The sequence below is a fragment of the Hippoglossus hippoglossus genome, chromosome 1 (assembly GCF_009819705.1).
Source record: "Hippoglossus hippoglossus isolate fHipHip1 chromosome 1, fHipHip1.pri, whole genome shotgun sequence".
Classification (NCBI taxonomy): Eukaryota; Metazoa; Chordata; class Actinopteri; order Pleuronectiformes; family Pleuronectidae; genus Hippoglossus; species Hippoglossus hippoglossus.
Window position 1 is genome coordinate 4,236,822 of NC_047151.1, and position 15,108 is coordinate 4,251,929.

At 40.9% G+C, this 15,108-nt stretch overlaps 1 protein-coding gene across 3 annotated transcripts; it reads left to right on the forward strand.

Annotated features, from left to right (window-relative positions):
- Positions 1-1,879: 1,879 nt before the first annotated feature.
- On the forward strand, positions 1,880-14,939 carry rasal3 (RAS protein activator like 3). 3 transcript variants are annotated; one of them, XM_034600791.1, is made up of 19 exons: positions 1,880-2,767; positions 4,823-4,943; positions 5,480-5,558; positions 6,914-6,981; positions 7,090-7,175; positions 7,781-7,910; positions 8,023-8,121; positions 8,209-8,883; positions 9,031-9,175; positions 9,317-9,461; positions 9,587-9,823; positions 10,008-10,209; positions 11,403-11,494; positions 11,592-11,705; positions 12,624-12,810; positions 12,974-13,084; positions 13,195-13,385; positions 14,028-14,112; positions 14,558-14,939. In XM_034600791.1, the coding sequence occupies exons 1-19, from the start codon at positions 2,175-2,177 to the stop codon at positions 14,666-14,668; spliced, it is 3,471 nt and encodes a 1,156-aa protein (XP_034456682.1). In that variant the 5' UTR covers positions 1,880-2,174; the 3' UTR covers positions 14,669-14,939. The 3 variants fall into 3 exon arrangements, with proteins under 3 accessions (XP_034456682.1, XP_034456672.1, XP_034456693.1); XM_034600781.1 differs by having other exon boundaries at positions 1,881-2,772; positions 4,825-4,943; XM_034600802.1 differs by lacking the exons at positions 1,880-2,767; positions 4,823-4,943; positions 5,480-5,558 and adding an exon at positions 6,131-6,392.
- The last annotated feature ends 169 nt before the right edge of the window (positions 14,940-15,108 follow it).

Sequence of the window (15,108 nt, forward strand, 5' to 3'; positions counted from 1 at the left end):
CAGTGTCAGTGACGTCTTCAGGCCGTAACACAATGGAGAGTGAAGGCACCTATGCCACAGAGCGCTCTTTAGAAGTGGAGGACTTTTTTCCTCCAGAATCCCCTGAAATGGGCATTAGTGTGGTGGAAGACCATAGTGGTCTCCAGCTGTATCAGTTCCAGTTGTTGGCTCCAGCCCCAGTTACGCCTGAAGGCTGAGGCAGTTCAAGTGCAAGAGGCCATCTCTGAGTGGTCATGTCCCATTAATTAGAAGGCCGATGTTAGTGAACGTTCCAATAGGTTTTAAAGCTATGTAACTACTGAATATCTTTGTAGCTCTTACACAAATTGTCCAACAAATCAAAAGCGACACACTGCCATCCCCACCAATAATGTCCTTTCTGTCCTGACAGGTGTGTGTGCACGCGCTGCAGTCGCCTGTCTCCCTCAGACAAAGATTAGGGAGGTAGCAAAGGTAGAGACTAGATCACACTTTTTGATTTATATATGAGGAGGGGATTGATGATGGAAACTGCCTCCACATATATCACCTGCTTCCAGATCAACCAATAGCAAAATTCAATCGCAATAGTTGGGTTTTAACCAGTAGAGGGCAGTCACTATGCATATTCACAACAAAAAGTGTTGAATTCAAACACTTGTTGATGTCAAGATTTGGACCTGAATCATTCAACATTCACAGTCTGCTGTCAACAGGAACACAGCTGATAACTATGTTAACTATAGCAGGTAATCTCCTTTATTCATTATTTAACTGTTAAGTTAAAGAAGCCCTATGAGACAAATGGTGATTTGTGAATATGGGCTATACAAATACAATTTGATTGATTGATTGATTGATTATAAAATGATAGAAAATATTCAAAACAGTTTCACAAAGCTCAAGGTGACATCTTCAAATGACAAACAGTCCAAGAATCCAAAGCTTTTTAATTTGAGTCATAAATGGCAAAAAGAAATCACAAAAATGTAAATGTCATCTATAGTTTTTCCTTCAAAACATCTACTCAAGTATCAAAATAGTGGCTGATAAATTTTCTATCAACTAATCAATTTATTGACCCAATTCATTGCAGCTCTTCAGTTAACACCTCACACACATTTTCATTAAAGTTGAATTCCATTGCCATTGACAATATTCAAAACACAGCCAGCAGAGGGCCTCGATAGAACAAGACACAAATCTGACATCCTGAATCTTTAAACAATACAATATTTAACAGTTCAAATTGTTATATGTACAGTGCTACAGTGGCATCAGTAACCCACTGCCCACTTATATTTTAACATCAGGCACCTACTAACATTAGTGCGTACATCTCGCCCCACTTGGACGCAGAAATCTCCTGCAGCTGAGTAGAGAGCAGCTTGAGCGCAGGATGTGGTTTTCAGAGTCTGAAAAGAGGATCTCAGCAGGAAGTGCAACCTCCCTGTGACAGGAAACTGATATTAACAGTCAACAGTCCATACTCGCTCAGGTAGCTGATAACACATGGATACTGTCAGACTGCTTTATTCATCATGGTCTTATTCAAAGTCAAACTGGGTCTACACCCTTCTATGCAATATTAGTAATAGAGAATACAAAAAGAGATGTTATCCTAAAGATGATCTCATCCTAATTTAACACAATACTGCATTTTAATAATTGATTCATGAAATTCTGTTAATCAATAAGTATCTCGATAAATGAAATAAGGCTTCTCACACTCATAATGCAACAGATAATAACTGCTATAAGAACAGGTGTCCTCTGAGGTGAAGGTGGAGGAATGATAACTATACATCAGAACAGGAAGTGAGAAAGAAAGGAAGTATCAAATGAAAACACAAAGAGCAGAGAAGAACAGATTTCTGTAAAGGGATGAACTTCTCTGTCATTTTATGAGGAAGCAAACAGTTCGTGGGTAAGAGGAGTTGTGCACTGCAGCAAAGCAACCACAGAAAGACTACAGTCATATGTTGCTGCCGGATAACGTTCTGCAAGACAGGAAACGAGAGAAGCAGAGGGACTGAGCTGGTGCAGGCACGGTAAACTTTGTCATCATTAACACAGACAGCAGTGTCCAAGTTAGTGGTAAATCAGAAACACGTCTCCCGAGAAGGTATTTGAATTTTGTTTGATGCATCTTTAAGAGAAGAGAACATTTGAGTCACACACCCTTAAAATCTGACATGGGCACTGAGGAGAAAGATTCAGAGCCTGCAGCTCAACAACCAAAGGAGCATGGATCACCAGAGACGGAGAAGGAATCTCCTGTGGAGCCTCCAGCAGGACAAATATCTGACACCACCGACACCATCAATACATACAGTTGGCAAACCGGCAAAGGGGCGCTCGATGATGTGAAAGATCGAGGAGAAGGAGGAGCAGCTTCTTCTACATCTACACTCGACAAGATCCAGAAGGCCTCCTCCAACAAATGGAGCAAGATGCAGAACTGGCGCAAGGCCCTGAGTGAGGAACCTGGTGGGAAAGGTGGAGAGGGAGCCAAGCTGGATAAAGGTGCCAGTGGAACCAGAAAGAACCCCTTCAGAAGGGCCCTGTCTGAGCCTCCGGGGTCCCTGTTTGCGGCCCATTCCTCCAGCGCAGGTGGCTCAGCCGACGCAGCTTCATGCTCAGCTGCTGCAGAGGCCCCAGGGGTCTCCTCCACAGACCCTTCACAGAAGGGAGGCGGAGGGGCGCTCTTTAAAAAGTACCTGAGGACTGTTTCCCAGAAGCTCAAGAGGCCCAAGCTGCAAAGTCGGAGCAGCACCCAGACATTACTACAAGGTAATGAAATACATAATACATACTCAACTTATAATACATACTCAACCTATTTAAAGAGTATTTCAACAGTCTTTCAATTTCATGTTTGAGGTTAAGCACGGGAGTTGGGAATATGGGAATTCTTTTCTTACTCGTAATGACACATTTTTATATTATAAATAAATATGATAATAGGTGTAGACCAATGTGCAAGACGCACAAGGCAACATTTTGTTTTCATTTATCAAAATGGTCGTCCTATGTGGTTTGTACGTAGGATCAGTGACACAGTCGAGTAGGTGAGGTATGTGTGATGTATATGTTAGTAGATGAACGAAGTGATTAAAAGAGAAGCTGACAAACTCAAGACGACATTAAACAAGAACATACAGTCGTAAAAGGTATCAAAAATAAAAGATCAAAAAGGAACATTATCTGTAACAATATCTCTGGGTTGAATTCTGGAAAGAGTGGAATATATTTATTCATATGTAGCATGTATGTTCAAATTGGCGATAAATGGAAAACTATGCAAAAGAGCAGATTACATACAAATTATAAGAACTTTGAAAGTTACATAAAAAAAATTAAAATCAAATAATTTAGTTACCCTTTCAATGAATTAGAGCTTGAAAACTATTCAAATGGAATCTTAAAAACGTTTTGGTAGTTCATTATGTTGAAGAGACAAATCTGAGTTTGAAGTCCCCACAAAAGAATCTGGATCAGTGGTAGCATCAAGGAACTACTTAGATTTATAGAATTGTGTATATGATTCTTTTTACCCCATTCCCCTGATATTTAATGGAACAATAATGAGCAAAACAAATCCGAAATACATTAATCTGCTTAGTTTTGTCACATTATTTTTGTGTTTTATGCAGTACTGTCACGTATTCATGGTAAACATAACAAGGACCATAATCACCTTCCAAAATAAAATTCAAGACCAAAAATTGAATGATGCTCTAAGTGAGGAAAAACATGCCTTTCCCCACATTTACCTTAAGATTTACAAAACACTGCTACAGGAAACTGCTCTGCAGAGAAGGAAGCTGTATTAGTATTAAGTAATAACTATAGTTTATTCTTAAACCAACTGGGCTTTAGGGGCACCAAGGCCTGTGGCTCTCGATACCTAAATGATTGTTTAAAATGAGTTCTTCCATTTATAAAGAAAAAAAGACATTCATTCAATATTACTTGCTTTTCAGTATGTCCATCCTTGTTGTCTACCAGTTAAAATAATTGAAAAAAAGGAGTTTCCTCAGTCGGCAGATACAGAGGCTGAATGACCTTTCATCTAGTGACATTAGAAACCCCAGCAAACGTCTGACCAGCTTCAGAGCAGCACACCTGGCCAAAGATCATGTCCACAATAAATGTTTGCGACATACTTGAGTGTCAGCTCTAAAAGAGTGAGAGAGGCAGTCATGACTGCCCACAGAAGATCAGAGATTTTAAAAACTGATAAACAAGTGAAATCAAGGAGAAAATGTCACCTCCTGCCACACTCGTTGCAAACAAAAATTGCGGCATTATTATCTATTATATCTATTTCTCTTAACACTTTTTCTACTGAGCTAATCTATACATTTTTCTGCAAACACATGAAATAATATGCCAGTTAAGAAAGTTAAACCTATAGCAACATGAAAATACGTCAAGACAAAAACTACAGAGAAACCACAGGATGTGCGCAGCTCATCCTGGTGTGTCATGAGAGCGATATCATCTGAAGCCCCAGTAGGTCCTCAAATGGGAGTGACCAAGTGCTGTGGGAGATAACGTGCCATAATTACCAAAAATAAAAGAAACAAACAAGAGCCAGCATGTGGCTCCAATTACGCCTCTGCAATGTCCATAATATATACAGGATATTAAGGATACAGTTGGTTCTCCAAAGGCAGACAAACCATTCTGTTTATCTATTTTGTAGAATATGTTTAGTATGCATTTACATTTTCTGAAAAAAGCAATTACAGCAGGTTCATGTCTCGTTTTAAGCTGTGCATTAGTATAGAATAGTATAGAATATGGGTATGAGTGTGCACATGTGCTCTTGTGTGGCAGATGTGGGAGCGACTGAACTGCCACGACTACAATGGGCCCCACCTCAAGAGGTCCCCCTATGGGACATCAGCAACTGCAACCTTGAAGATGGACAAATTCTCATATCCCCAGAGGAGGAGGTACAAACACTCACAAACACTCACACTCACACACACACACACACACACACACACACACACACACACACACACACACACAAATATTTTTATTCATATTAGCTGAAGCTTAGGCACAATTCCTTATATTCGGAGATTTCAGCACTTTCTTTTAAATTAAACTGAATGACTTTTAAAGTCTGCAGCACTATTGTGCTCCAGTCATTCCAAAGCTAAACGACACTTTCTATCATCTGAATTATGTAAATTCTTCAGTACTTGTGCTACTGTGGTACCAGATGGAGGTTTTCAGCAATACGTCAGTATTTATTGTGTCAGTAAGTTTAGGCAATTACAGGGGGAAATATACTACTGTATGTGTGTTGTGGATCCACAATGTTGTGTTTAAAGTGCTAAATGAATAAAGTTGAAGTTGAACTAACTCATAACTAACTTAACTTAGTCTATTACACCTGGAGGTACGATGGAAAAATGTCAACTCAAGACGATACTTCCAACTGAAAAGACCACAAAGAATTGTGTCTGTGTGTTTTTTTCAGCCAACGATGTGGACTCGAAACCGTGTCAGCAGCTGCCTGTCCAACATCAGCATGCGGAACCTTGCAGATATCGACACAGGTTCATACACCACACACACACACACACACACACACACACACACACACACACACACACACACACACACACACACACACACACACACACACACACACACACACACACACACACACACACACACACACACACACACACACACACACACACAGAGGAAGTCACAGTAAAGACTCACGCTCATCCTCATCCTAACCTAACTGATCTGAATACTACTTGTCTAACCCTGACCTACACCTAAACCCAACCTTAACCTTAACATGACTTCACCTTAATATGTAATGATTTACGTTATGAGGACTTGTCCCAATAAGACCAGTCACCCCCCCCCCCCCCCCCCATGTATATAAATTAAGCAAAATATAGAACAAATATGTGCATTAAATAAAATGCAGTGAACCCTGAGTAAAACCGTCATGAAACTGAAAAAACATGACCGCCATAACAGCTTCTGACAACATGTCCACACTAATGGCTCTGCAGACAGTCACAGAGGAAATAGCTGAATGTTTATGCGTGCAACTGTCAAATTGCTTCCTCTACGTTTTTGGGGAAGATAGCATCGTGCCTGTGGGTTCTACCAGTCCAATGAGAGCTTGTAAAGAGAGGGAGAGAGAGCACAGTCAGTGTCTGCTTCGATTCAGAGGCTGCGCACTGGAAGTGACTGGTCTTGTACTAAATTTTGGCTGCTTGGCTGGTGCTCGCTGTCACCATCAACAGATGTTAATGAAGAGATGAGGGAAATGTTGCACAGACAGAGATCGAAGTAACAAGACTGTGTGACACCTGCAGACTAAATGATGGGATTCAGACGCTGGTTTGTCTGTGGTGGGGCACTGGGTAAGACATTACGTGTTATGAATTGTGTTGTAAACTTGTGACTTTAAAGATGTTTTTCCCTAGTAACTGAAGGATTAAAAACAGCGATACTGAAACGACAAATGAGGCAGAATCCTGGCAGAATATGATTTGTTTCTAATTTTATTATCTGCATAGTTCTAAATAGCTTTTCACATATAAGAATGTCTGCAAGCCAAGTGTGTAGAGTGCGATAGTAGACTTTAATCAAATTGTTGCAGCCTTGGCTGAAAACCACATCCTGTGTGGGCTCATCTCTTTGTATTTGCTAATATAATTTTCTTGGCTAATGTTCTGAGGGTTTAATCTTTCAGACATGAGCAAAGGGTTTGAAGACAGGGGGTGTCAATCAAACAAATGAATGAAACATTTTATAAAAAGACAAAATGTTGTCGACAAACCTTAAACGGAAAGTGTGATGGGATATTGCAAAAACATGGGTATAAAAATAAGCTTTCAGTTCATTGTCAATATCAATGGCTTTGTTTTGGCCTGACTCTTAGAATGCAGTCCTGACCATGTGGGCCTGTCAGGTGGCCCGCGACCAAAGAACCAAGATGGTGGTGTGAGGGTGAGTATTTTAGACATAACAGATAACAATCTTTCTGCTGCTCCACTTTTCCTGTTGATACCATGTATAATTGGCCTCAAACACCATGCTTGCGTTCTTCACCCTCAGGCACTGATCAAGAGACGTCTGGAGAACAAGGCCAAGAGGAATAGCAACACCCAACTAAACCCGTTGGGGCTAAACAAAGGAAGCAGGTACACTACACTGTTTCTGTAAAGCAAAACACAGTGCAGTCCACAATAACTGATACTTTATGTGTACTCCACAATATTGGATTTGAAATCAATTGGGGGGCCAATTAGAATCAATAAGTAAATTAAGAGTCTACTGCCACACTGGCATCTCTGTGGGGCTGAGCTAAATGCTAACGTCAGCATGCTCATAATCACAGCATTAACATGTTCATAATCCTAGTTTAGCATGTTAAATGTCTTGAGTTTTCTGAGAACTGAATTTTGTCTTACATCTTAGTATTGGATAATTCAAAAAATTGAAGGATTCAAAAACTTATTTCAAATCATCGTTATAAATGATTGTAACAAAATGTTTGGGGTCTCTGAATAGTCTCTGAATGGATGGTGGCACATGAGGTAAAGCCAGGGGATCAGCACAAAAAATCATGGAAATAATTGTATTGTCTACAGGGCATCTATTTTAATTACAGAGATTCTTATCTATCAGTATGTATTTATCTCATGTCCTCATGTAACCTTTCATGATACCAGCAGTCACCAGCATGATATTTGACACCTAACATTTTATCATTTTTACGATGGCTAAATCTTTGCTCTTATTTAAGACATTATAGTTCCCGGGAGTCTGTGTCAATTCCAGTCAATGCAGTGGGGAGTCTAGATCTGAGTGCAGACACCAGCACTGTCATCAGGCCGGTCCACAGCTCCATTTTGGGGGAGAAGTACTGCTTTGAGGTAAACCTTGACTTTGTGTTTGTTCCTTCAGGTTCCTGAGGGAGAATCATATGGTGCCTGTGTCAAAAAAAGAAACACTAACAGGCTCCTTCTGGTTTCAATGTACTTACAGGTGATAAACTCTGAGAGCACCCACTGTTTCGGCTGCTCCTCAGCTGCCGAACGTGACCGTTGGATTGAGGACCTGAGACGGGCTGCTCAGCCCAATAAGGTATGAATTACTAAACATCTGTTGTTAAAATGTGTCATAGAAAATCTAAATTCTAAATAAAACATCTAAGTTTATCAATTTTCCCAGGATAACATTGAGCGCACAGAGAACTCCCTGAGTCTGTGGATAAATGAAGCCAAGGATCTGCCACCCAAAAGGCGTTATTACTGTGAGGTACACCTAGATGGGACCTTGTTTGCCCGCTCCAGCAGTCGAGCTGTTGGCAAGCCATTGAACCGCTCCAGCCTGGCAGGGGACAGCCCCTCTGGGTCCTCAGGAGGCCTGGGGGCCAGTGGAGGTGTGGTTGGAGGGTGTCAACTATTCTGGGGTGAATTTTTTGAGCTTGACAACCTGCCCTGCGTCTCCCAAATCACCTTGCACCTCTTCCGCGAGGAGGACCCCAAGAAAAAGCGTCACTCCAGAGAGGAGTCCAGCCTGCACCCACTGGGCAGTGTGGCTATACCTTTAGCTGATATCCGAGGGAGGACCTATCAGGAGAAATGGTATCCGATCACTCCATACAAGGCCTCAGGCACAGCAGGGTCCAAAGAGCTCCTGGGACCACAGGCGTCATTACGTATTAAAGCCCGTTTCCAGAATTTGAAGGTGTTGCCCATGGAGAAATACAAAGAGTTTGCCGAGTATGTGACAGTGGATTATGTGGAAATGTGCAGAAGTCTGGAGCCACTTCTGAATGTTAAGGAGAAGGAAGAGCTGGCAGGAGCTCTGGTCCATGTACTGCAGAGTATTGGCAAAGCTAAGGTAAATAATGAGCTAAAGAAATCATAATTTTGAAATCTCACAGTGGGGAAATATTACTAAAACACAATCTGAAATAACCCCACAAAAAGCAATAATTATAATAATAAGGAATAATAACTTGTTTTCTTAACTGAATGCATGTTTCAGGAGTTCCTCATTGACTTGGGTGGTGCAGAGGTGGAGCGTCTTGGAGAGAGGGAGGCACTGATCTTCAGAGAGAACACACTGGCCACTAAAGCCATTGATGAATATATGAAGCTTGTTGGCCAGAAGTACCTCATTGATACACTAGGTAGGATCAATTGAAGATTATTATTATTATTTTTATTATAACAACCAGTCTGACAGAGCTCAAATTGACAGTACACAACTGTTCCTGGTCTCTCTCTCCCCCCTCTCTCTCTCTCTTTCTCAATTTTCTTTTTCACTACAGGAGACTTTATCACCCGTCTTTATGACTCGGTGGAGAACTGTGAAGTCGATCCTCTTAAATGCCCCGCCTCTGAACTGTCAAACAACCAGAAACACTTGAAGGAGGCCTGTGAGGAGGTGGTGATGAAGATTATTGACCTCCATGGGTGAGATCAGAACTCAGCTCATCATGGAAAAGTCAGAGAAAAACAAATGATACATTTTTAGGCCAGCAGTAATGTTTGAGCAGAATTCCGTGGGCTGATGTTTAACATGTTTCCTGTCCTCTCAGAACCTTTCCTGAAGAGTTACACAAGATCTTCTCCAGCTGGGTGGAGCTGTGCGAAGACCAGGGCAAACCAGAGATCGGCCAGCGTCTTATCTCTGCTTCCCTCTTCCTTCGCTTCTTATGCCCCGCTATCCTCAGTCCTTCTCTTTTTGGTCTCATGCAGCCTTATCCAGAGCCAAACACCCTGCGTACCCTCACCTTAACTGCCAAAGTCATCCAGAATTTGGCCAACTTCACCTTGTGAGTAGCCTCTCATCTGGCTTGGAAGTCTAATACAATATTTGAGCAAAAACATCTTTTGACAAGATGAAAAATATATTTTCTGGGAATGAGAAAGATAATAATAACTTTTAAACTGACAACTGATAATCATACTAAACCTGAAGTGGATTTTAAGTAAATTAAATCTTTCATTCTGTTCCAGGTTTGGTGATAAGGAAGAGTACATGCTTTTTATGAATGAATTCTTGCAGCAACACTGGAATGGAATGAGAAGTTTTCTACAAACAGTGTCCAGTCATGTCAACGAAATCCCAATGACTTCTTTTGACGGCTATGTGGATCTGCCTCTGCGCCTGGCCGTGCTCCATGGCCTGCTAGTAGACATCATCTATCAGAGGGGCCAGGTAGGATGGAAGACCATGGTCTGCTACGCCCACAGTATTTATCATCTGTTTGTACCTGATGTTGAAGCCTGTGCAACAGCAAACTGTTTGGTCATAGTTTATACAGGGTTTCTGCAGGTTTCAACAAGTTAAATTTAAGACTGAAATGTAAGACCCATGAAAATGGCTTTGAAAAACAAACTAATTTTACAGTGCTACAGAAGTAGCGAAATAAACATTAATATATTCAAGACCTACCTAAATGTTTTAAAATAATATATAGCACATAAGACTTTTTAAGGCCCAACATTCAGATTAATACATTTTAGACTATTTTAGACTTGTGTGTTGTCTAGTGTCTTGAGTCCTTGAGCCATTCGCTGTATACCGTAACCCTAATAACTTATGGCTCAGCTGCTGTGCTTCCTAGCCCTTAGGGTCTGCTTATGCTAGAAAACAACAAATTTGTACATGTTGTCTAACCACATTGGAAAAAGCCACACTTCAAGGTAGACTAAAAATGGGTGGTCATTGTAGACACACACAGGGTTGCAACTTATCCCCTTTACTGTTCTCCATTGCGATTGAGCCTCTAGCCATTGCTCTTAAATAATCGGACAATAACCTAGGTATAGATCGAGGGGGCGTTACACACAAAGGGTTACACACAATATCGCTATACAGACAATGTTATTTTCTATGTCTAAGACCCATTAAAAAATGTAAAAAAGAAAAAGGCTAGGTGTATGAACCTCCCGCTGTCTGTAGCCAGCTGAAATGATCATGTTATCAAAATGTATTCACCTTGTTCATAACATCCCAATCCTGATCAAAAAACATTCTTTAATTCACTGTAGAGTTGCATATCATCATTCATCTGGAATGGTAGACCATTAAAAGAAGTGCCCTTCAAAGGCCATAGAAAATGCCGGTAGCCAGTTTCATCTAGGTTCTGTGCTATGTGCCCCATCACCCATATCCCCTAAATCTACATATTTTCAAATAAAGACCTACTTGTCAAGAAAATTTCATTTTCTTTTCAACCTGCCAGACTAGCTTCAATTGCAGTCTGGCACAGTTTGTGAAATTCTGATTGACGTTTGCATGTTCAGCTTTCGATAATAATTATTTTCTTATCCATACAAAGTATCACGATGCTGCTGACATGTTAAATGACTTTCTTTGAATGCGGTCTAACATTATTTCCTCCTCAGGACACAATCGACAAGCTGCACCCTCTGCCAACGATTCTTAACCAGATAACAGAGTCAGTCGGACCTGAAGCACATCGGATCATAGTCAGTAGGTATGTTAAAAGGCCTTAAACAGGCCTACAACATGTGAGCGATTAACAACTTGAACATAGTGTTGATACATTTACTGAAGTTTGCTTTCTCTTTCAGCCAAATGGGACAAGCCAAGCCGGTGTATATTCCTCCTAAAGACTTGGACAAGTACAGCCCTCACCAGCCATCCCTCCAGCAGCTTCCTGTGGACTCCAAAGGCCTACGAGAAGGGTATTATACCCCTGACATTGTATTTGTGCTTTTTGGATGACAATAGTCATGAAGGGTGTTTTTGGGCTGACCCACAATATGTGTACCAATGATCTATCCAGTCATGCAGTTCTTTTCAAATAGTCACCCAGTGGCTACCATGATGTTAGACATCCAGGTGTGTTCCTTTTGGTAAATCCAGAGGTACTCCCGAAATAGCTGAGATATATAATCCGTCTAGCAAGTCTCCAATCAGTTGGACATTCCCAGAATACCACCAAAAGGAACTGTCAGGGTTCTTCTCAATGCCAAGGAGTGGCTCCACTGCAAGCTTATTCTGGATGTTTGTATTCTGATTTCTTCATCCTGTACAGTGACATATGTCAACTGTTGTATTCTTTCTGTCACTACCCTGAGGTCATGACAATGCATAGAGGTTTGACGTAGATCAACTGCGAAATAAGGCCTCTCCAGACAGGCAAGCATGAAGATATGTTAAATATAATCGACCAGCTACGAGAAAAATCATGACCATAAAACATTTGATTCACAGCAAAAAAACATTTGGAGACACAGAAAAAAACCCTAACCCTAACCAATCAGTGACAAAGTGATTACACCATGTGGCTACTTCTTCTTGACATTGGGATTAAAACACATTTTTCTTGAAATTTAGTTAATATCACACAGACTTGTGGCTTCTACAGGAGAATATAACATTGTTTCACAATCTCGTAGCTTGTGGTAAGTTTATCTTGGATAGTTACAATATTATGGTCAAAAATCTGAATCTCAATTCAGAAAACGTACTTCTGTAACCATGCTGTTGAGCTCTGTTGGGGTGTTTAACATGCTAACATGATCAACAGATTTTCCAAATGCCATTTGATACAAAGGTATTAATTTAATACTGAATACCTTTGTTCTTGTATTTAAAAGGGATGGTAGAACTCGGAGGAGTACAAGAGAGAGGAAGCCGGTCGCCAGAACTCAGAGTGCTCCTCACCGACGTCCCGGTCATGCAAAACATGGCTTGAAGAGGCAGACAAGTTCTGAAGCTCTGCCAATATCTGACCCTGATCAGGAGCTGGAGGCCAACCAGCCACTTATCTCTCCACCTAATACTGTGAGTACAAAGAGGAACTCTGAGCCAAGCTGCTTTTCTAAGCAGATCATGTGCTCAGATACTTTTTCTAGGAGGCAAAATAGATATATTTATATTTTAAATAGTATAGCTTTGCCTGTTTTATTAGACAGAATCATGTTGACAATCTCTCATCTTGTGTCAGAGTGCCAGTGTCAAACGTACACATGCACCTGTTCCCTGGATCAAAAACAGCCACAACAAAGAGTCAAGTGAGATGAAGGCTGAGAATGAGGAGTTCAACTTACTCGACAGGGTATGAAAAACGTGCAACTCACTTTAACTGACCGTATACTGGTTGTACCTATATGTGTATTTTTTCATTACCACATTTCTTAAAATACGAATTTGTGATTGACACACCAGCATGCTCAAGAGCTGTCAGAGCTTCGTTTGGGGATAGATCAGGTGACAGAGCGAGAGCTGGACATGGCAAAGCGCCTGGAAGACTTCATCAGCCAGAGCCAGGACCAGAATTCAATGCTGCAGGCTGAGGTGAACGAGCTCCAGAATCTGTTGGCGGTGCGGGATGAGCAGCTTGCCAGCGCCACCTTCAGGTAACATTGTGTAGTATAACTGTAATGTGCATGCTCCATTTGTCAGCATGTATTCAGTATAAAATATATTAGATTTTTTTATTTTGTCTGCATTTTTAATTGTATCAAGTACGATAGAAGTATGGTTCTGAGGGGGTAGCAGCACCCCCTATGGGCAAGGTGTGTAACTGCGAGGCAAAAAAAAAAGTTTACTTTGAAAGTTTTTTGTTTTAATTGTAGCATAGTAGCATTTTTATACCACAGTGGATACGACAGCTGATGGTTCACATGGCCTAACAAAACATATTTATGGCCTCTTACACATGATATCTCTATATCTATTAGATTGCAGTGGTCAAAGGTCAAAGGTCATAGTGACCCCATATGAGTTCTGATGAAGAGCAAACCTGTAATCCATGTGAACTGTCCATAGCTTAACATGGTACTACGGTATGCTGCTTTGACATACAGTAACTGGGTGATTGTGTTTGTTGAGGTGTCTGTGTAAAGTATTCTAAAGCTGTTGTAAAATGTCATTGGCCATAAAAATTTATACTAAAATGTTGCGACACTGCATTTAATGTGACGTTATTATGTAGAATTTTTCTCAGCACCCCCCCCCCCCCCCCCCCCCCCCCCCCCTTCTGTTTCTGTGTGTCACAGGCTGGGTGTGATTGAGGAAGAAAGAGAGGAAGATGAGAGGAAGCTGAATGTCGCTGTTGCAGCAGCTGAGCGAATGAACGTACTGGTAAGAAAAGAAGAGACAACCAATTATCTACAAGCAGGGTTGAAGTGAAATTCACTTTTATAGTTTCGTTAAAGGAGTAGTTCACCTCCCAACTCACATTTTATCAATTCATCTTGAAGCTGACATTTTTGCAGTTTTGAGGTGACGAGAAGAACCTCAGGTGAGGCCCTTCTGGCTGTTTCAAAGTCTAAAGATGGCCATGCTTTTGCCATCAGGGCCCCTCATCATTGATACAACCTGCCTGTAGAGATAAGGCTCTAAGGATCAGTGACTTCCTGTAAATAACTGCTTCAAACCCAGTTTTACAGACTTGTCTTCATGTGATGTTGTCTTGATGTTGTGGCAGAGACCCATTCATTAACAGTACACAGCAGTTCAGTTGCTTACATAGTGTGTGCATGAGATGAATAAATCATATTGATGTCTGTTTTCTATGTGCTCACAGGAGGAACAGTTTGCAGGCCTGCTCAGGGACCTTCAACGGCTCAGCGAGGCCTCTAACAGTGGCCAAAACAACATACAGCATCCTGAAAAGCCACACATCAACAGCAACTGAACCCAAATAGCTCAGTTTCGCAGTTTCGTATAAATACATGCAGTATATAGAGTTCATCTAGAAACCACTGCATGAAGTCGCAATTTTGATTCCCTGATGAGATGTAAGTTAATTCTATGAAGATATTCAAATAGGGTGCGAGTGGGCAAACTCTGACTCAGGAGTAAATGAAACCGACAGAATTTCTCTGCATTTCAGCTTTTACTGTATGTAAGCTACAGCTGTTTGAGTTTAATACATTTTCTGATGAATAAAATAAATACAACCTGAAGTGTTTCTCTCTTTGCCTTCTGCACTAATTCATACAAGTGCAACCGTGGGCGAAAATACACCACAGACAAAGGTTTTATAAAACCTCAGTTTTCCAGCTTTTAAATAAATGCACATTACATTTCATATAGCTGATGCTTTTATCCAAAGCGACTTACAATAAGTGCATT